This window comes from Mrakia frigida, assembly GCF_051309035.1.
Source record: "Mrakia frigida strain ATCC 22029 unplaced genomic scaffold BDY24scaffold_8, whole genome shotgun sequence".
Lineage (NCBI taxonomy): Eukaryota > Fungi > Basidiomycota > Tremellomycetes > Cystofilobasidiales > Mrakiaceae > Mrakia > Mrakia frigida.
In genome coordinates this window covers 281025-299601 of record NW_027481273.1, presented here as the reverse complement: position 1 = coordinate 299601, position 18577 = coordinate 281025, and the positions used below count along the sequence as shown (strand labels likewise).

At 54.4% G+C, this 18577-nt stretch overlaps 7 protein-coding genes across 7 annotated transcripts; 4 read left to right on the top strand and 3 right to left on the bottom strand.

Moving 5' to 3' along the window:
* The first annotated feature begins 648 nt into the window (after window positions 1–648).
* BDY24DRAFT_382570 (forkhead box transcription factor) lies at window positions 649–4413 on the top strand. Its single transcript, XM_076639542.1, has 8 exons — window positions 649–764; window positions 896–976; window positions 1650–1920; window positions 2011–2068; window positions 2151–2175; window positions 2271–2431; window positions 2532–2547; window positions 2621–4413. Exons 1-8 carry the CDS (start codon window positions 702–704, stop codon window positions 4106–4108), a joined length of 2163 nt encoding a protein of 720 aa, XP_076498496.1. The 5' UTR covers window positions 649–701; the 3' UTR covers window positions 4109–4413.
* Window positions 4414–5554: 1141 nt separating this feature from the next.
* Window positions 5555–6862, top strand: BDY24DRAFT_433764 (uncharacterized protein). The gene is made up of 6 exons (XM_076644127.1): window positions 5555–5850; window positions 5930–6025; window positions 6101–6203; window positions 6277–6357; window positions 6445–6560; window positions 6646–6862. Exons 1-6 carry the CDS (start codon window positions 5641–5643, stop codon window positions 6694–6696), a joined length of 657 nt encoding a protein of 218 aa, XP_076498495.1. The 5' UTR covers window positions 5555–5640; the 3' UTR covers window positions 6697–6862.
* Window positions 6863–7052: 190 nt separating this feature from the next.
* Window positions 7053–10031, bottom strand: TFB1 (TFIIH/NER complex subunit TFB1). Its single transcript, XM_076639541.1, has 12 exons — window positions 9876–10031; window positions 9198–9670; window positions 8900–9133; window positions 8673–8814; window positions 8481–8560; window positions 8276–8385; window positions 8100–8169; window positions 7869–8021; window positions 7720–7785; window positions 7561–7648; window positions 7227–7474; window positions 7053–7139 (listed from the first exon to the last, which is right to left on the bottom strand). Exons 1-12 carry the CDS (start codon window positions 10006–10008, stop codon window positions 7074–7076), a joined length of 1863 nt encoding a protein of 620 aa, XP_076498494.1. The 5' UTR covers window positions 10009–10031; the 3' UTR covers window positions 7053–7073.
* Window positions 10032–11183, top strand: BDY24DRAFT_382560 (protein-tyrosine phosphatase family protein). Its single transcript, XM_076639540.1, has 6 exons — window positions 10032–10247; window positions 10307–10411; window positions 10470–10600; window positions 10683–10764; window positions 10861–10917; window positions 11001–11183. Exons 1-6 carry the CDS (start codon window positions 10107–10109, stop codon window positions 11106–11108), a joined length of 624 nt encoding a protein of 207 aa, XP_076498493.1. The 5' UTR covers window positions 10032–10106; the 3' UTR covers window positions 11109–11183.
* A 230-nt stretch (window positions 11184–11413) lies between these two features.
* Window positions 11414–14237, bottom strand: SFH1 (Sfh1p; the record flags this gene model as incomplete). Its single annotated transcript, XM_076643191.1, has 6 exons — window positions 11414–11477; window positions 11591–11955; window positions 12056–12582; window positions 12652–12767; window positions 12865–13639; window positions 14051–14237. 6 exons carry the CDS (start codon window positions 14235–14237, stop codon window positions 11414–11416), a joined length of 2034 nt encoding a protein of 677 aa, XP_076498492.1.
* Window positions 14238–14347: 110 nt separating this feature from the next.
* BDY24DRAFT_382557 (proteasome assembly chaperone 4 family protein) lies at window positions 14348–15265 on the top strand. The gene is made up of 3 exons (XM_076639539.1): window positions 14348–14657; window positions 14749–14836; window positions 14995–15265. Exons 1-3 carry the CDS (start codon window positions 14472–14474, stop codon window positions 15222–15224), a joined length of 504 nt encoding a protein of 167 aa, XP_076498491.1. The 5' UTR covers window positions 14348–14471; the 3' UTR covers window positions 15225–15265.
* A 70-nt stretch (window positions 15266–15335) lies between these two features.
* BDY24DRAFT_409067 (mitochondrial carrier domain-containing protein) lies at window positions 15336–17631 on the bottom strand. Its single transcript, XM_076642811.1, has 14 exons — window positions 17510–17631; window positions 17247–17392; window positions 17125–17173; window positions 17000–17063; window positions 16900–16910; window positions 16721–16803; window positions 16369–16633; window positions 16265–16302; window positions 16174–16187; window positions 16040–16106; window positions 15921–15958; window positions 15708–15842; window positions 15572–15630; window positions 15336–15478 (listed from the first exon to the last, which is right to left on the bottom strand). The coding sequence occupies exons 2-14, from the start codon at window positions 17288–17290 to the stop codon at window positions 15443–15445; spliced, it is 903 nt and encodes a 300-aa protein (XP_076498490.1). The 5' UTR covers window positions 17291–17392; window positions 17510–17631; the 3' UTR covers window positions 15336–15442.
* Window positions 17632–18577: the final 946 nt, after the last annotated feature.

Here is an 18577-nt window from a genome sequence, read left to right as displayed (position 1 = left end):
GCCGCTTCCTCCAGAGCGATCGAGTTGGAGGGGACTCGCTGTCTCGGATCGAGCGAAGAAACTGTGGGGGCTGAAGTGGTGGTGGTGTCCCATATAAGAAGGAAAGTCGTTCGCGGCGAGGAAGACGAGGAGGAGGGAGCGGGCCAGGAGGAGAGGGAGGTCGAGCGTGAACGTCTCCGTCTGAGGAAGTCCAAAAGGTTGCTCCGGTGAGCTGAGCTGGGTCGAGGGGAAGGCTGGATTATGGATCGGTGAGGAGAAGGAGGGAGTTTGAGGGGAAGGGAGCAAAAGAGGGCCGAGAAGAGGGTACTAACCGTTCCCAAGCTCTTCTTCCCGTATATTTTTCAGCCTTCAGCTTCAGCTGCAGGCCTTAAGTATCATTCTTGCTACCTTTTCTTGTGAAATTCTGTCACGATTCTTGACCTTTCTCGATTCAAAGCGGCCGTCCCGCGCGTCGTCGGAAAGCTCTTCCCCCTCTCTTCTTGAATCTAGGCTTCGCATCTCTGCTCGCTCAAATTTACTCGAGACTCTTTCTGATCTTCAGAGATCTTGCAAGACTCGAGTAATTTTTCCTTCAGATTTCGGAGCCAAAACATCAAACAACCTCTTCAAAGTGGACTTCATCTTCCTTCCTTCCTTTTTGCTCCTTCCCTCCCGACTTCCACCACACACACCTCAAACACAACGGATCTCGGATTCTATCCATGTCCGACTCGGAAGGAGAAGCTGTCTCCGCTCCTCGCATCCTAGGAAAGGATGACGGTCAGGTAATGCTCACTTCCATCCATCTTTGGGTTCAAGCTGGAGGAGGAGGAGAACGTCGACGGAAGGGAGAGGTCTGTTTGCCCGTCTTCATTAACTCTCCCCCCTCGACTCTTCATCGTTCGTTCGTTGACAGGCTACCTACATCGGCTTGCCCAAGGCTCTCCAAGTCGATACTACTCCTCTGAAGGGGAAAGCAGCGAAACCTGGCAAGAAGGTGAGTCGAGTTCAGGAGCCAACTCCTTCCAAGAGGTTGATGTTCTCGATAGTCAGACGACGGGGAGGGGAGGCGCATCGAGAGACGCGGAAGCTCTTTTGGGGGGGCCTCTAGAGTCTTTCTTCGAGGGAGGAAAATCTTCCCTCTCTACATGCTCGGGGATCCAGTCGAGGGAGAAGCCGTCGAGCTGATCCCTTGACGAGTTGCGTCCATTCTGCTCCATCCTCCCTGGCCTCCCTCCCTTCCCTCGAAAACGAAGCTAACTCCCCTTCTTCGCTTCCCCTTTTTACTTCTAGTCCTCTACCGTGAGTCTTACTCTCGTTCCCTGACTGAGACGAGGGAGGAAATGCAGGATGCAACTCATTAATCAGACTCTGATCGTCCAACCTCTTCGAGGAAGGATGAGTCGACGAGAATTCTATTCATCACTCCTTCTTTTGCTGAATCGCCACCTCCTTCGTCTCGTCTTCTCGTTCTTCCCCTTCAATCGAACACGCTGACCCTGCTTTCTCCTTTACTCCTCTCTCCGGTCGCAGTCCGAACAGGTGCGTCGTCGTCGTCCCCTGCCTTCGCTCCCTCACTCCTCCACACACTTTCTTCCCCGATCGACCTACCCGTCCCCTCTTCCTTTCCTGACCTCTTCACCTCTCTTACTTCTGCTCTTCTCTCACAGCCCTCCAAACCCCTCTCCAGGAAGGCCTCCACCTCCTCGCTCGCTTCCTCCGTCGCGTCGAGTTCTAAAAGTGCTCGAGTCGAGCAGCACCTTCCGTCCGACGACGACGACTTTCCGCTCGCTCAGGTCCAGCAGCAGAAGAGGGACTATTCCTCTCTCGTGGGAGAGGAGGGAGGAGATGCAGGAGGCAGAGGAGGTGCTGGTGGTGGGAGAGGTGGGGACAAGAAGACTTTGGTTTTGGAAGATGTGAAGTTTGGACCGGAGAGCGACGGTTCGTACTCTTGTTCCTCTCCCTCTTCTCTCTCTCTCTTTGCTTTCGAAGCTGACTCGCCCCTGGCTTCTCCTCTCTTCACATCCCCAGAGAAGAAACCTGAACCGACCTACTACACGTTGCTCAAGCACGCGCTTCTCTTCTCTCCGTTCGTTCCCTCTTTTTTGCTCCCGCTTCCTGTTCGTCGTTCTTCAGAACGTCACCGACCTCTCTTTCTTCTCTTCTTCCAGTCAAAAGAAGCTCACGCTCGCTCAGGTACGATCATCCCTACTTCTCCGTTCGTCGTTGCCCTCTTTTCGTCGAGACTGACGACGCAACTTGACTTTTCGTTCCTGCTCGTCTTCCTCCAGATCTACGAAGCTCTCGAAGGACGATGGCCTTGGTTCTCGAAAGCTGGGAAGGGATGGAAGAACACCGTTCGAAACAACCTCTCGTTGGGACCGTCGTTCCAGAAGGTTGAGGCCAGCTCAGTGGCTCAAGAGCTGGGGAATCTCGAGAGAGGGACGTACTGGTTAGTCGGCTGCCTCTCCTCCCTTCTTCCTCCTTCTCATCTTCCTCCTTCTCAACACCTTCACTGACTCTCCAATTCTCTCTTTTCTTTGCTCGGATAGGTCGTTCAATCCTGATGTTCGTTGTCTCTCAACTCCCTTTCGCTTCGACGCGCACGCGTTCTGACTCCACCTCGTTGCTCTTTTCGCAGGCTCCCGAAGGCTGCCCCCGACACGAACGACAGAAGAAACGAGGACGAGCGACATCGAAGATCGAGGAGGAAAAGACCGCTCCAGCGGGCACGCCTCGAGGTCGCAGAAAGTCTGATCCATTTTCGGACGTCGAGGAGGAGTCCGAGATGGTCGACATCCCTGGGATCGTCGAGGGAGGATCGGAGGAAGCAAAGCTCAGCTCCGGAGAGACGAAGGACGTCTTCGACCGAGGGAAGGACGCAGGAGGAGATCAGGATTCGCTTCGTTCGACGGGATCGACAACCTTCGCGTCGTTGAACGCGTCGACTGCTTCCCTTCCTCTTTACGGATCTCGACCCATCCCCATCCCTTCCCCGCTCGTCTTATCCCCTTCGCAACCAGAAACGTCCTCGACTCTCTCCCCGATGTCGAGTTCACCCCTCTCGCCACTCTCCTCTCCCATAGAGCGAGCAGCCGCGTCGTCCCCTTCGCCCGTCTTCCACATGATGCCCTTCTCGCCGTCGTCCTTCGATCCAGTCGACCCAACACTCTCCCTCTTCAACTCTCCTTCACCCCTCTCGGCCAACTCTCCTCCCCTCACACCCTCGTCCGCTTCCACCTCCTACTCGTCCCTCGAATCCTGGTACTCGCCTCCGTCGAGAGTCCCCTCCTGCCTCCCTGGAACGACCAACGACTTCGGATTCTCAACCTCAACCACCTCTAACTCCTCATCGGACGATCCGAGGTTCCCACTCCCACTTGCACCTTTATCAAAACAGCAACGACCCACCTTCCTCCCTCCTTCGGGTCTCCCAGCAAAACTCCAACTCCACTACCCTTCCCATCCTCTCGACTCACCTTCGTCGGAGTTCATCCACAACCCTTCCTCCTCGAACGAGAAGGAAACGCCCTTCTTCTTCCCTGGTCTCACTCCCAAAGCGAGCGAACTACCTCCCAAATCGTCCTCGGCGTCGGATCAGTCATCGTTCCTCCTCCTCGCCACTCAAGCTCAGCCTCCTCACCAACCCTCTCCTCTCCAAAACATCGAGCTTCCGGGTGGATACTCCCCTTCATCTTCGTCGTCGTCGGCTCTGGAACCTACTCCTCACAACAGACATCCTCTCGGACTCGCAGGACCTTCAACCTCAGGCGCCGTTCCCTTCAACCCTCCTCGATTCGAACGCGACAACTTCTCCTCGTCCTCGTCCACCTTCGAAGTCGGAGGGAGAATTCCTGCACTTGGGTTGAGGGGGTTGGGAGTTGGGATGGAGGATGTGATGATGGAGGAGGAGGCGGCGTTGTCGGATGCTGACGCTGAGGGAGAGGAGGTTGACGAGGAGGAAGAGGAGGAGGAGACGCGTCGAGAGGATCTGTCGGTCGTGTTGGCTGGGAAGAGTGCAGAGTTCTGGAGAGGACTTTGGGCGGGTTGGAACGCTGCTTCACCTGGTGCTGTTGAAGGTGGTGCGTTTGGTGGGGAGGGAAGAGGAGAGGGTGCGTCGTCCGGTTGAGTTGAGCTCGTTTCCTTCGTTCATTTTGCGCTCTTTGTTTCGTTTTCGCTGTTCTTTCTTTCCTCTTGCTTCTCGCCCCATGTCCACACACGCACACGTATCTTGCTGCTTCACCCTTCCCTATGCCTTTCCTTTCGTTCTCGCTTTTCCTTCTTCGGCTGTTTCATCGCTCGTCTCGCCAGCACTTTCACGACCCTCCCTCCCTCACTCCTCGTTTCGGTTTCGTCCCTCGCAACCTATCTAATATATACGAATAGCTACCCTCTGCCTTAATTCCTCTGTCTTGTTGATACGCGATGATGGCTTTGTTTTCCGAAACGAACGATCAAGGAGGAAACGAGGGGGCGAGGGAGACTCAAGTGAGACGAGCCGAGCCGGCACCTCCCACCCCCTCCTTCTTCTTCCTAGCACGTTGATCGACTCTTCCCTTCACTTACCCATAGTTTTTTCAGACGGACGAGAAGGAGAAAACGAACGAGCAAGGCTAGGGAGGGAGGGAGATGTGAGAGAGAAGAGAGGGCGAGAAGAAAGCCAAAACCCTCCTTCGAGGATTTTCTTCCGCTCTCGGTGGTTTGCAAGAACGTTGTTGAGGTTTCAAGGAGTAGAAGACGGTTTGCAAGAGGAGGGGATGGAACAGAGACGATGATGATCCTGTTTTATTGCTTTTCTTTCGGAGGGACGAGGGGGGAAAGAAGGTCGAGACGCGTCCGTGGAGAAGACGAATTTATGTGAGTCGAGCCGGGAAGAAGAAGCTTTTCTCTTTCTTAGTCACTCCTACCTCCGAGGGTAGCTGCTTTCTTTCAAGCCTGCGAACATGCCGACTCTGAACCAGAAAGAAGAACGAGGGCAAGCACGAACGAGCGCGTCGTCGTTTCGTCGTGCTTGAAGCCAAGTGAGCATCAGCACGCTCTTTCACCTCGTCTCATCTTCCAAGCACGTTCTAAGCTTCACTAGGCTGACTCTTCATCCATGAAGACGGAAGAAGAGGATCTAGCAGTTTTTTTTTCGCGTCATTTTTCGAGGAACGAGACAGCTCTCGATGTCAAGTCGCGATCGGTCGGTGAGGTTCGAGGACGATCCTTCTGGGATCCTTCTCGTCGTTCAAGAGGGTTTGAGCAGCGAGAGGCGCACTTCACAGCATGCATACATACTCGGAGGACTCTCTTCGTCTACCGTTCTCCACAGGTAGACCAGCCAGAGGATCTAGAAGAGAGAGAAGAAGAGAAGCGGAACCGAACGCCCGTGGCTGAGCAGATCCCCTTTATTGCTCGCCCTGTTTTAGGTGAAAGATTCCCTGCTAGCCTGCTAGTCCGTCCGGCTCTCCTCTTGGTAGTAGATTGAAGCACATCTCGTCACATCATAGCAATCAATCTGAACTCGGCCCGTCAAGGTTTCCTCTCCCAGGCTATAAAAGGCTTCGTACTTCAAGCTCTTCTTTCCATCAACAACCACTTCCTCTCTTCAACCCTCCTCTCTTCACCTTCACTCACTACCACTACCACCACCACCCCAACCTTCCACTTCACTTCAAGATGATCTTCCCTTCCTTCTCCACCTTCATCCCTGCCATCCTCGCCTTCGGATCCATCGTTTCGTCGGCGGCTCCCGCTCCCTCGCCTGCTGGCCTCGGAGACCTTCTTTCTGGCCTCACTGGAGGTCTTGGAGGTCTTGGTGGAAGTGTTCCCTCTACTGGAGGGGCTACTGATGCTTTGGATATCGTTCAGACTCTCAAGGACACCACTGTGAGCTTCCTTTCTTTTCCTCGCCCCATCTGCCTCGACGACGAAGCTGACTCTTTTCTCCTCGCTTCCTTCTTCTCAGGGATCCCTCCTCAAGCAAATCACTTCCCTTTCAGCCGCCGACGGAGGACTCACTCAGGCTGGAGGTCTCGATATCCTCACCCAGCTCACTTCCGCTGTGAGTCCTTCGCGTCGTTGTTTTCCTTTTTCTCTCGCCGAAGCTCACTCCTTTCCCCTTCCGTTTCCTTTTCAGATCACCTCTGCCACTGGTGCTGCTGGAACTCTCCCTGCTGGATCTGTCCCTGCTTCTGAGCCCACCGAGTCCTCTGCCCTTGGAACTCAGGTCGCTGAGCTCGGTAAGTCCATTTCTCTTCTCCGCTTTCCTCTCTCTCGCTTCATAACCTGATTTTTATTTCTTTTCTTCTACAGTCTCCGAGATCCTTCGAGATGTCGTCGCAATCGTCGCTCAGCTCGGTGCTCTTCCTCTCCTTGGTCCTCTCCTCCTCGCTGGTTCGTCGTCTCCTCTTCTCCGTCTCTTCGTCCTCTCCTCCCTCGAGCTCACTCTTTCCTCTTCCCCCTCTTTCCTTCCCTCTCTAGTTGACGGTCTCCTCGTCGGTCTCCTCACTGCTCTCGCTCCCACCGTCGGAGGTCTCCTCGCCAACGTCTCTGCCCTTCTCCTTTCCCTCGGAGGACAGAACCTCGCCGGTTTGGTCGTGAGTTCTGCTTCGCCATCTTCCTTCTCAGATTCCATCTTCGAGCTTGACTGAACTCTCATTCCCCTTGCCTTGTCCTTATCAGGCCAACCTCGGTGCTGGTTTGACCGCCGGACTTCTCACCCTCGCCGTCTAAAGTCGCGTCGAGTTTTCGTTTCGAAGGTCGAAAAACCAAAAGTCTAGATACCTTTCTCTCTCTTTACCCCGCCCGCTCTCCTTCATCCTACCCTCTTCCTTTGATTTATATCCTGGGGTTTTAATTACTCACGGTATCAAAGGCTCTTTCTGTTAGAACTTTCTCGTCTCGAATGCGAAAGTGAGGGAGTCCTTGGACGCGTCGCTCTTCAGATTTGGGTTTCGAGCCTCAAATCCGTCAGTAGGCTTCTTTCGCTCTGGAACTCTTTTCTCGCCGTTCTTGGGTCGTAGGACCTTCTCCTCAGACAAATCGAACCTGAGAAAAGCTCGCACCCTCGATCCACAACCCGCGACCCGTTTCGAAAGCAGCTCATGCCATCACTTCTTCCTCGACCTATAAAAGAACAAGGCCTTATCCACCGACTCCAACGTAGGTTTCAGAGCCTATCCCACACCCAACGAAAGTCCCAAACCCAAGAAGCCTTGGTCAGCTCTGCATCTTCCTCCTCGACGCGAAACGAAAGAACTCACAATCCGAACCTTCTCCCCATCCGCCCCCCTCCCCCTCGCAGCCCCTACCACCGCCTCCACCTTCTCCCCCGTTCCCGCCAGGTACCCTACCATCTTCGCTGCCTTCGCACTCTTCTCCGCTGGCGACGAGACGTTGAGGACGTTCCCTGGAGGAGTAGGGAGGATGGCGGACCAGAACTGACGAAGGAACTCGCAGGTGGCGGTGTGGCACGAGATCATTTGTTTGAGGATGTCGGGGGGGATGTCGTCTGTCGGCAAAAAGATGGGAGGTAAGGGGTGGGTGTGGGTTGGGAGGCGAGGAGGGAGAGGAGAGAGAGATGGAGGAAGAACGAACCTCTGGTGGTTTTCGCATCGACACGAGCTTTGACGGAGGAGGTGAGACCGAGCATGGCGTCTTCGGCGGTTCGTTTGTCGAGTCGAAGCTGGAGAAAACAGAAAAGGAAGAGTTCAGCGAAGAGCGTTTCAAACGAGGTCGAGAAGACGCGCAACGAACCTCTTCAAGCTGAGGTTTCCAACCTCGGAAGCTCTCTCTCGATTCCTCCAGGATCGCATTTGTTTCCTACCGAGACAAAAGCGTGGATACACGAAGGAGTCAGCTTCGAAGAAGGCTCGAACAAAGATGAAACTCGAACTCGGACTCACCTCCTCGTCCCTCTCCGCAACCTTGGCCACCTCCTCTGCAGCACTCCTTCCCTCGAAGTATCTCTGTCGATCCTGAACGTTCATATCGAGAGGAAGCTCCTTCGAAGCTTGAGCGCTGTGAAGATCGTCGAGGTCGAGTTCGGCGAGTCGATCCTGAAGACGAAGGAAGACGCGTCGAGGTGAGTTCGACGAGCGGAGAAAGAAGATGAAAACGCGAGAGAAAGGACGTACCTCATCTCGGCTGCTGGGTCCATCCGTACGAAGTCGTTTAGCAGCAGGTTCGTCAGCTGAGGATGGATTTCTGGGAAGGGGAAGGACGACACGTCGAGGGAAAGAACGGAGGGTGGTCAGCTTGAGTAATGAGAGATCTGCTCGTACGTCAGAAGGAGGAAGGAGTGGATACTCACTGCGTAGTAGCTCTCAGAAGCTTCTCCGAATGCTCGTTGAACCTTCGCATCAATGGGAGAGACGCTCGTTCTCGACCAGCCTGCATCGTGATGTCTTCCGAGTTTCCTGACTGTTCAAGGGAGAGCGAGGAGGCGAAGGAGAGCGTCAGAAAGAAGAAGATCGAAGTGTGGATCGGGTGAGAGGAGGGAAAGAAGGAGCACTCACATCGTTGTGATCCTCCTCCGTGGCAGCGAGATCGAGGAACCGATTGGCGACCGAGGCAGGGTTGTGTCGAGGTGCGATCCCTGAGCAAAGAGGGACGAAAGGAGGTAAAGTTTCAGCGACGTGCTGAGCAGAGGCAAGCAAACGAAAGAAACGCAGAGGAACGAAAACGAAGTTTCAAGTTTCGAGACTCACCATCATCCGGCGCCTCCAAATACCTATCAAACATCTCATCCGCCTTCGCCGAACCCAACTTCGAACTCCTAGCCGAAGCACGATGTCGTTCCCACAGTCTCGAGTTGAAGTATCTCGACCAGAAGCTCGTTTGATCGCACACCTGTTTCTCAAAAAACGCGTCGAGTCAGCCACCCTCCATTCTCACTCTTCGTCTCGAACCGAACGGCGAACCGCATCGCACTCACCACAGGGACATTCTCAACATATGCTTCCTGCACCTCTGGGAACTCATCGAAGATATCCCTGATCAGCTGAGGCGTCAACGAGATGGTCCCCGACGTTGCTGACCCTCCTCCAGACGAAGCTGCTCCCTCCTTCCCTTTGCCCTTGGAGTCCTTGACAGACCACCGATCATCGATGAGTTGGGAGGAGCGACCGGCGGATTGAGTGGAGGAGGCTGATTCGGAGAGGAGGAGGAGCTGCATAACAAAGACGAACGAGGGTCAGGACGAAGGTGGTGGCGAAGGCGAGACGCGGACTCACCTCCCTTCCCTCCCAAAACTCGGCATCCGTCAACTCGCCAGCCTGAACGAGATCGTAGTGAAGTTTCGCCAGCTGAGGATTCTTTACGAGAACTCTCTTGTGGAGATCCCAATCCGTCAGGACGTCTCTCCCATCCCTCCCAGGGAGTCCTCCTCCTCCCGCTGCTCCGAGGGGTGTAGCTCTCCCCTTCCCCTTCTCCGCCGCCGTCAAACTTCCTACTGCTGCTGGTGAAGGTGCTCCTCCCGTACTCGGTGTCGCTGCTGCTGGGGTTGCTGGAGTCGAAGGACCTGCTAGACGAGCCTTGTTGGTAGCGGCTATGGCAGCGAGCTGAGCTTTGAACTCTTCTGCGTCTTTAGGAGCTGTTGATGGGTGCGTGAAGAGGAAGGTGACTCCTCCTGCTGGGAGAGAGGAAGGTGGAGTGAAGGTGACTTTGAGGTTGTGTTTCCCGGAGGAGGGTGGGGAGGAGAAGAGAGCTGGGAGGGAGAGGGAGGAAGGAGAGGCGGAGGGTCAGCTCGAAGATCGAACGATAGGAGAGGAAGTAGACTCGTTTGAAGTACGAGGCAGACTAGGATCTAGGGAGTCGAGTTTCGAGCATCCTATAGAGCAAGCGTCTACACTCCTCTCGTAAGCTGAGACCTCTGAACGAGCAGCAAAGAGAAGGGAAGGAAGCTCACTCACCAGCGACCTTGTCCAGACTCTCCTCGATCACGCCCGAAGCTCTCGTCGCTGGAGTCCACAGAAGATGAGTCTTCGATAGAGACAGAGTTCCATCCTCCTTCTTGTAGGACGCTTTCGCACTTTTGGAGGCCATGATCCTCGTAGGCGTCTGTGGTGGCGGTTGAGGTCGAAACGAACTCGACCTGCTTTCCTTTTGACCTCGACGACCATCTCCTTCCTGGGTCTGATGTCATGTCAAAGACTTCCTCCTCCTCCTCCTCCACCGTCAACAACAACAAGCCTTCTCTCCCTTTACCACCCTTATCGGTCCCTTCAAGATTCGGGATCGTACAGCAGGGAGTGTTTAGATCCAACACTCCCTTGCCGAACCAGGTCCGCTCGTGCTCCTTCTCCTTCCTTTGCCTTCAAGCTCACTTCTTTCGTTTCCGCAGATCCCCTTCCTGAAGACGCTCGGACTCAAAACCATCCTCTCCCTCACACCCGAAGCTTCCCACCCGACTCTTTCGACTTTCTACGCTCAGAATGGGATTGAGGAGGTCAGCATCCTTCCCTTCGTTCGTTCTCTTCTCTCGAGCTCACCCTTCCTTCCCTCAGATCCCCTTAGGGATGACCCTCTGGCAACCCTACCAGATGAAGGACTACCGTCCCATCTCAGACCAGCTCGTCAAAGAAACCCTCGAGATGATCCTCGTCAAGAAGATCGGGCCAGTCTTGATCATCGATCCGTTCGTTTCTCTCCCTCCCTCTCTTCTCTCTCTCTCTCTCTTTTCCCTTCCTCTAGCTGACCGAGGTCTCGCCCTTCTGCAGCTCTGGGATTCACTTGACGGGAATCATAGTAGGCTGCCTGAGGAAGCTGCAGCATTGGAACTTCGCCTCCATTCTGGTTGAGGTTCGTTCTCGTCTCTCCCTCCTCTGCTCTCTTTCCCTCCTCTTCTTTCCTCTAACTCATGCTCTTCCTTTTGGGTTTCGTTTGGTGTGTGCACAGTACCGCTCCTTCGCAGGCCCAACGAAACATCGGTACTCGGACGAGCAGTACATCGAGGTTGGTCTCTCGTCTCATCTCCTCTCTCTTTTTCTTGTTCGCTCGATCAAACCGAGCTGACCACTTTCGCCTCGCCCTCGCAGATGTTCGACACGGACCTAGTCAACATCCCCTTGGACCCACCAGAGTGGTTTGCGGAGGGGGAGAGGATGTGGAGGGAGGAGGAGGAGGAGGCAGAGGAGGAGGTTTGAGACGAGGACGAGGTTTGATAGCTCTTTTAGTACTCGATTTAAAGTAACGCGTGGATGAGCTTTTCGCTTTGTTGATTTCCTCTCGGAAAGGATTCACTCGATTGGAGAGAGGACGGAGAGAGAAGCGAGCGAGAACATCGAGAGCGCGTCTCGTTTTCTCGTCGTCGTCGCCGTCAACGGACGAGCAAGGGCAGAGCAGAACGGGATATGATAGTAAGGCAGCAACGAAGGGTAGATACAGGTTCGAGATGAAACTAAAAGCCCGAGAGAAAAATTGAAAGAGAGAGAGAGAAAGAGAGAGACAATCATCTCCTCCTGAATCGAACGTTCGAGTTCGATGTGAAACGAGCGGTATCCCTTCGTGCTCGTCTGCGGAAGAACGAAAAAAAGAAAAGGTGGTGAAGAGGAGGAATTCAGAGTCAGCGAAAATCTCTGGCGGGGAGGGAATCGAGAAAGGAAACGACGCGTCGACCGAAACTCACCTACTAGCCCTCTCCCTCTCAATCTCCCTCTTTTCGATATCCTCCACCGTCAGCTCGATCAACACCGGTGCAAAATCCTCTTGTTCCTCGAACCCTCTCCAAACCCCCACCAGCTTCCTCGGACCCGGTCTGCTACTCCCAGCATGAACGTCCCTCCATCCAGCTCCGACGAGTCCCATCTCGATCGCGTCCTTCTTGTGCTTGAGGAGTTCCTCGTGTATGGCGTGAGCGACGAGGGGGACGGATTCTCCTGAGAGACCTAGGTCCGAGCAGAGGAGGGCGGCGAAGGTCTCGGGGAGGAGAGGAGAGGAGAGATCCCATTCGATTCGGTCTCGAAGGTTGTGGGTTGCGATTTGGACGTCGAGCTGAGGAAGGAAGGGAAGGAGAAAGCGAGATGGTCAGGTCCTGTGGTCGAAAAGGTAGATGATACAAGGGAAGAAGAAGGATTGAGGCTTGAGGACTCACGTTCACGATGATTCTGCAATCCGACTCCATCTCAACCTGCTCCTCCTGCTCCTCCTCTTCTTCCTCCTCCTCTTCCTCTTCCTCCTCCTCCCCTCCATTCTCTCCTTCCTCCCCACCCTCCCCACCCTCCATCTCCTCAGCAGGCGTCCCAACACCCGTTCCCGTCCCAGCAGGCGTCCCACCAGCAGTCGTGTTCGCCCCACCCGTCGTCTCTCCCTCTCCCCCCCCTTCCCCGTCCTCTCCTCCACGTTCCTCATCCTCCTCAGGGATCGTCTCCTCCCTCTCTCTCTTCCTCTTCCTCCCACCGCTCCCATCCACATCCTCTGGAGGGTGAGACTGAGCTTTAGGCGTCGGTTCCGAAGCAGCCGTGACGTTCTCGTCGTAGCCGACTTCCATCTCGGCGACCGAGGCGAACTCCTCGAGTTGAGCTTTGATCTGAGCGGCGATGCTGTCGGCGTGAGAGGCGATGGGGAGGTCGAGATCGTGGCAAAAGACTCGAGCGAACTGAAGAGGGGTTAGGAGGGTTTCTGTGAAGGGAAAGAAGGGAAGAGGGTGAGCGGGAGAGAGACGCGACGAGGGAAAGAAGGAGGACGAACCGTTGAGATTCCAGGTAAAGGAATCTCGGATTCGATGAGTGTCGGTATCGAAGTCGATTCGGATAGGGATGAGGACGGTTTTCCTCAGGGCGGCGGCTTCGAGCTGGGATTCAGAGCTGAGGAGGGACGAACGACGAACGGATGGAGACGAAGGAAGGTCAGCTCCGCCTTCAGGAGGAAATCTTCCTCGAAACGAGACGGCTGAAGACTCACTGGTATTCGTGCCTCGTCTTCACCATAGACTTGATCACAACCTTGTCCCCAGGAGGGATCTCTCCCAAATAACTCTTGTCGGTCGCTCCCTTCTTCCCACGTTTCCCTCCCTCCTCCTTCGAATCCCCTCCCGGCGTCCCTGAATCCCTCCTCGATCCAGCTCGACCGATCCTAGCAGCCACCGGTATCCTCTTGCTCCCGTAGTTGGTCTCAGCCTCGGGCTCGTTCTTCTCGTCGTTCCCGCTCGACGATCCGCTGCTGCTCTCCTCCTCGTCGCTGTCTCCGGCGTCTCCTTCCATCTCGGCGTAGTTGATGGCTCGTCCTCGTCCTCCCGATCGAGTCCCTCCACCAGCAGCGGATTTCCCTACTGCAGCAGCGGCAGCGGTGAACGGAACGATGGGTTGCATGAGCGTCGAGACTCCGGTTCGAAGTCGAGAAGAGTAGGTCGTGTGCATCGCTTGAGCGTTTCGTTGACGGTTGGTGGATATGGTTGGGAAGAGAGGTAGAGGCTGACCTCCTGAGGGGAAGGGCTGAATAGGGAGAGGAGCAGGGAAGACGTAGTGGGCGTGAGGTTCGACGGGGACTTGGGGTGCGGAAGCGTACTGCTGAGCCGTGTGCATGGGTTGGGGTTGTTGAGGAGGAGGTCGAGAAGAGTTTGGAGGTCGGCCTGTCGGTCGACGTTGCGAGGGTGTGGATTGCTGTTGTTGGTTGTAAGAGGAAGCTGGGGAGGGACGGAATTGAGCGGAGGATTGTTGCTGGGGAGGTCGATATTGGCCTGTTCGAGAGAGCGAGGAGAAGAAGGAAAGACGGGTACAGGTTAGAACCGAGCTTCGTAGAGACGGGAGAGGCTGGGTGGTGGTTGAAGGTCAAAAAACGACGAAAGGCGGGAAACAAACGAGCTCGTCGAGCTTGAAGGGAAGGGAGGTGAAGGGAAACAAGCTAGAGAGCTCGTCCCTCGAGAGAAAAGAGTACCAACAAAGTCGGTAGATCGTCGTAGATCAAATCGGCGGATACTCTATCGACGATGTCGAAGACTTAATCCCTGGATTCCAGGCAGACGAGCTCAGCGAAGAGGATTCTGCTCTCGCGAGCTCGCTCCTTCCTTCCTTTCCTCCCTCCTCCTTTCCTCTCCCGCCCGTTCTACCCTCCCTCCTTCCCCCTTCAAACTACGACAGCTCAAACTCACCTGGCGTAGAAGCACCTGACTGCTGCCAGTTCTGTTGGGTTCCAAAGGATTGTAACGGAGCGGATGGGTGAAGGAATTGCTGCTGCTGTTGAGCGTTGAGTTGACTGGCGATGGCTGCATGCTGCTCCGGAGGAAGATTGTTCTGCAGCTGTCGCATGATGTCCTCGAGACCTTGGGTTCCCGCCATTTTGAAGAGAAAAGGAGAAGAGGGGATGGATTGGTCGGGTTGGGGAGAGGAAGATGGAGTTGAGAGGGAGAGGACGAAACGCGTCCGAGCCCAAGACTTCAAAAGAGAGGCCTCAAAAGATCCTCAAACGACCACGACCTCAGGAAAACCTTCTCACCCTTCGTACCCTCTTGTATAGCCTTCTCGATAGCCCTATATTCCCTACCCATCATCAACTCTTCTCCTTCATCAACCATGTCCTCAGCTTTCCTCCTCGCCGCCATCGACCCTTCTCCTTCCTCCCCTCACTTCCTCCTCCACGTCACTCAGCTCACGAAATCATACCTCCTCTGGGTCGGAACCTGCACCTCGGAAGGAAGACCTACGACGGTCAGACTTGGAGCAGATTGGGCTTGCGGTATGCCTGCTTTAGGATCAGTGGTGAGGTCTGCTTCTTCTCCTTCGATGCGTTGAGCTCGACGTCCCTTCCTTTCGACGTCTGACCTTCCTTCCTCTTCTCTATACTCTTCAGGGCAAAACACCAACTCGAGCACCAGTAGGGACTACACTGTGCAGGACAGGATCAGCAGATCTCGCTCTTTCTATGTCAACTCGTCTAGGTTCGTCCTCGTTCGCTCCTCCTCCGAGCTTCAACCATCTTCGTCCGACGTCCTCCCCTCCTTCCTTGCCTCCCCTACGTCTTTCTCGAATCCTGAGCGTCGACCCCAGACTACCAGACCCTCGACTGACTCTCCATCTCCTCTCTTCGCATCCTCAGCCAAACGATTCTCCTCCCAAATCTTCCTCTCCCTCGATCTCCCCTCCTCCCTCACCACCTCCTCCGGTCCCGCCTCTCTCGCAGCCAACCCTAACGCTCAGCGGATCCTCGTAGACATGGAGATGAAGATCGTTGCCGTCCTGAAGAAGCTGGAAGCTGCTGGCGAGGTGGTGGTGGAAGGGGTGGAGGGGCTGAAACTGGGAGAGGAGAGCGAGAAGGTAGACGCGTGAGGGAGGGCTTGGGGAGTTGAATCCATGAGATCTAAACAGTATGTACGGAATCGGGTGCAAGATAAAGAGGCGAAAGGTAATGGAGGCAGAAAGGTAGGGAATGGGAAGAAAAGAGAGAGAGAGAGAGAGAGAGAGAGAGAGAGAAGGGAAGAGACGAGCTAGGTTTGTCGAGTTGAGCGACAGGAGAGCTTGGAGAAACAGGAGTTTGAATACTGGGTTTAACCAGATCCTCCGGAGTAGACCTTCCCGAAGAACTGTGGAAGAGGAAGAAGGTTTCGAAGGGTCAGCCATGTTGGAGGAAGGAAGCGGCGACAGCGAGAGGAAGAGGAGACGCGTCGCGAACGAACCTGTTCTTGGAAGAGATCGTAGAGAGACAAAGCTCCGGCTCCCGCAACTCCTCGGAGAACTGAGAGAAGATAGACGTGGCACGTCGTCAGGACTTTGAAAAGCTGGTGGAAGGAGAGAGGAAGAAGGTGTGCTCACTGTTCGCGCCTGCTCCTTTGAACATGGCCTTCGATCCCTCGGCTTTGATGATTTGCTTGAAAGCGTCGATGCTGTTGGCGTACTGGACGGCTTCTCCAGATCGCATCATCATGCGGCGTCGGACGGTGTCGAGGGCTGAGGAGAATGAAGATAAGTCAGGATGTGGTTTGAAAACGAGAGCCTCAAGCAGCCGCAGAGTCGAGAAGACTCAACGGTAGGCAGCGAGTCCAGCGAGAGTGGTAGTTCCCCATCTTTAGATAGAAGGGAAGGGAAGAGACACATTAGTGATCTGATCTGTGATCGTCGACGAAAACTCAAACAATTCAACGCACCCTAACGCGAAGCTTGCGATGAAGCTACCCTCGAGGGCTCCAGTGACGAGGACGGGCTTGAGGGAATCTGGAAAAAGGTCGTAGGGTCAGATTCAAGTCGCATCGAAACGGGAGAAGGAGAAGGGAGAGCTCACCGTACAATCCGAAGCTTTTCGACGCGTCGACAAAGGAGAAGTCAGCGTTGCGAGCTGAGAGCCGACGTGAATATAGACCGACCAAACTCACGCAAAACCTCGGTAGATGATGATTCCGACGATGGAAGGCTGCAAGAAGGAAACAAGAGGTCAGCTCTCGTTGCGACGCGTCGAGGAAAGCGAAAGAGAACGCACACCGAACCCTCTGTAGAGCCCAGCGACGCCATCCGATGCAAGCGTTTTCTTGTATACGTCGATGATACCGGTGAACTGTCGTTTACCTCCTCGAGAGGCGTCCTTTGCATCAGCGGAGAGTCTGGTCCTGGCGTAGTCGAGGGAGTAAACGAAGACGCTCGAGGCAGCTCCGGCACTCGCTCCAGAGGCGAGGTTACCTGCTGCCCACTTCAAGTAACCCTCGGACTTCTTGAAGCCGAAGAGGGATTTGAAGTAGTCCTTGAACCTGAGAAAAGGGAGAGGAGGAAGATGGTCAGACGACGCGTCGTGCGTTTCCTCGTCCTTCTGAGGTGTACGAGAAGGAGGTACTCACGCAAAGTTCAAGGCTTGAGTAGGGAAGTATCGAATGACGTTAGCTCCGTTACCTCTCCAGAAGGCGAGCATGCCCTCGGTTTGCTAAAGAGAAACGATTGACGAGCGTCAAACGAAGTCAACAACTCGACCGACCTTCGGCTCGCCTCCCTCGTTCGACGAAAGGCGGAAGGTACTCACGTAGGTCTTGGCTGAAAGAAGAAAATAAAGAGTAAAACGGACAGAGAGGTCAGCCAAAGACTCAAGAAACAACGTCAGCTCGGATGGGATGCCGACGAACTGAAAGTCGAGACGATCCCGTTGAACTCTTGAGGTCGGACCTGAACGAGAAGCTTGACTCGTTCCTGAAAAGAGAGAGAGAAGTGAGCTTGAAGAAGAGAAAGGACAAGCTGCGACGAGACGAACGATGGGAGCAGCTGCAGTCTTCGAGATCGAAGCAGCGATTCCTCCCATCCTGAAAACGGCGAACCCACGAAGGTCAGCTTGAGTTCACACGTCGAAGAAAGATAGAAGGCAGAGAAGCTCACATGAAATCGGTGAAGAAGGTAGACTTGGATTTGTCGGTGGACATGGTGCTTGGTTTAGATCTGAAGGCGAGGTGGGTTTGTTGTTGTGTGAGGAGAAGAAGAGATAGAAGAGAAGAAGGACTGAGTGGTGAGGGGAGCGTGGTTGGCTGAAGAACAACCAAAAGCTCACCATTGATCAGCTTTTATAAGCGGAGGAGATCAAGAAAGACGGAAGCACGGAGGAAAAGAGAGGGAAGTGAGAAAGCAGCGCGTGGTGAGCTCACCTCCGACGAGTCCTCCCTTCAGACCTTCATAGAGCCTCCAAATCGACTCGATTTCGTCCGGAGTTGTTTGTGGTTCATGGTCGAGCATGTTGAGGTCCCCATCAGCTAGATTTCGAGTTTCCGGATGGTGATGGTTGGATCGAAATGAGGTCGAGAGCCGTCGGCTTTATTTACAGCGGTTTGCAAAATGAGTGCGTCTCGCTCGCCTCGTCTTCTCTCTCGCCCCAAATCGCTAAATAATTCCACAGACCACCTACGTATATAATTCCTTTTCGAGTGGGTTGGAAATAAATCAAGAACCCCCAAAATAATTCTACGAGGTCGGGGAAGTCGTAGGGAGCGAGAAATCGCGAGAGAAAGTTTGAGCGATCTCCTCCGTAACGTTTTGGTCTTTTACCGCTTCCTACAATATTTCAGGCCTAGATCTTTCACACCCAGCTCGACTGGCATACCCAATCTCACTTTGAGAAAAACATGGGCTCCCCAGCCAAAGTATAGAGCTCAGAACGACAGATCGTTGAGCGAAGGAAGGAGCTCGAGGAGGCCGTCTGACCTCGTTGCAGCCAGCATCAACATGTACATCCCAATTTTGCTCATTCAGACGAGCTAGTATGTATACTCGACCTACCATAGAACTAGCTAAGCCGCGAAAAAAAGTTTGTAGAGGCTGCACAAGCGCGATCTCCCGCCGCTCTTCAGGTCAAATTTCTCGCTCCCTACGACTTCCCCGACCTCGTGGATTTTTTGGGGAGTATCTTGATTTATTTCCAACCCATTGGAAAAAAAATCATGTACGTAGGTGGTCTGTGGAATTATTTAGCGATTTGGGGTAAAATCGGCGGAGAGAAGAAGAGGGCGAGGGGAGACGCACTCATTTTGCAAACCGCTGTAGGACGCGCCGGGCGGCTTCGACTCCCTCGACCAAACCTCCGTCCGTCCAGCAGCCTTCTCTCCCTGATGTCACCTCTCCTCCGATAAGGAATGAAGAATCAAAAGATCATTCGTGAAAGACTACTCGTCGCTGGAGAAGAAGAGACAAACCAAATCAAACGGGAGTAGTCAAGGTCG

Bases quoted from the DNA above. Each gene is read 5' to 3' on its own strand.
- BDY24DRAFT_382560 (XM_076639540.1), top strand. From the start codon at position 10,107: ATGTCAAAGACTTCCTCCTCCTCCTCCTCCACCGTCAACAACAACAAG. The intron at 10,601-10,682 runs GTTCGTTTCTCT...GCCCTTCTGCAG, and splicing joins CCAGTCTTGATCATCGATCC to CTCTGGGATTCACTTGACGG. The intron at 10,918-11,000 runs GTTGGTCTCTCG...TCGCCCTCGCAG, and splicing joins CGGACGAGCAGTACATCGAG to ATGTTCGACACGGACCTAGT.
- BDY24DRAFT_409067 (XM_076642811.1), bottom strand. From the start codon at position 17,290: ATGTCCACCGACAAATCCAAGTCTACCTTCTTCACCGATTTCAT. The intron at 16,634-16,720 runs GTGAGTACCTCC...CCCTTTTCTCAG, and splicing joins ACTCAAGCCTTGAACTTTGC to GTTCAAGGACTACTTCAAAT. The intron at 16,303-16,368 runs GTGCGTTCTCTT...TCCTTCTTGCAG, and splicing joins GGCTCTACAGAGGGTTCGGT to CCTTCCATCGTCGGAATCAT.
- BDY24DRAFT_382570 (XM_076639542.1), top strand. From the start codon at position 702: ATGTCCGACTCGGAAGGAGAAGCTGTCTCCGCTCCTCGCATCCTAGGA. The intron at 977-1,649 runs GTGAGTCGAGTT...CTTCTCTCACAG, and splicing joins CAGCGAAACCTGGCAAGAAG to CCCTCCAAACCCCTCTCCAG. The intron at 1,921-2,010 runs GTTCGTACTCTT...TCACATCCCCAG, and splicing joins GTTTGGACCGGAGAGCGACG to AGAAGAAACCTGAACCGACC.
- BDY24DRAFT_433764 (XM_076644127.1), top strand. From the start codon at position 5,641: ATGATCTTCCCTTCCTTCTCCACCTTCATCCCTGCCATCCTCGCCTTC. The intron at 6,026-6,100 runs GTGAGTCCTTCG...TTTCCTTTTCAG, and splicing joins TCACCCAGCTCACTTCCGCT to ATCACCTCTGCCACTGGTGC. The intron at 6,561-6,645 runs GTGAGTTCTGCT...TGTCCTTATCAG, and splicing joins AGAACCTCGCCGGTTTGGTC to GCCAACCTCGGTGCTGGTTT.
- TFB1 (XM_076639541.1), bottom strand. From the start codon at position 10,008: ATGGCCTCCAAAAGTGCGAAAGCGTCCTACAAGAAGGAGGATGGAACT. The intron at 7,649-7,719 runs GTTCGTTGCGCG...TGTTTTCTCCAG, and splicing joins GGAAACCTCAGCTTGAAGAG to CTTCGACTCGACAAACGAAC. The intron at 7,140-7,226 runs GTGAGTTCTTTC...GGTGTGGGATAG, and splicing joins ATGGGGAGAAGGTTCGGATT to GCTCTGAAACCTACGTTGGA.
- BDY24DRAFT_382557 (XM_076639539.1), top strand. From the start codon at position 14,472: ATGTCCTCAGCTTTCCTCCTCGCCGCCATCGACCCTTCTCCTTCCTCC. The intron at 14,658-14,748 runs GTGAGGTCTGCT...TATACTCTTCAG, and splicing joins TGCCTGCTTTAGGATCAGTG to GGCAAAACACCAACTCGAGC. The intron at 14,837-14,994 runs GTTCGTCCTCGT...TCGCATCCTCAG, and splicing joins TTCTATGTCAACTCGTCTAG to CCAAACGATTCTCCTCCCAA.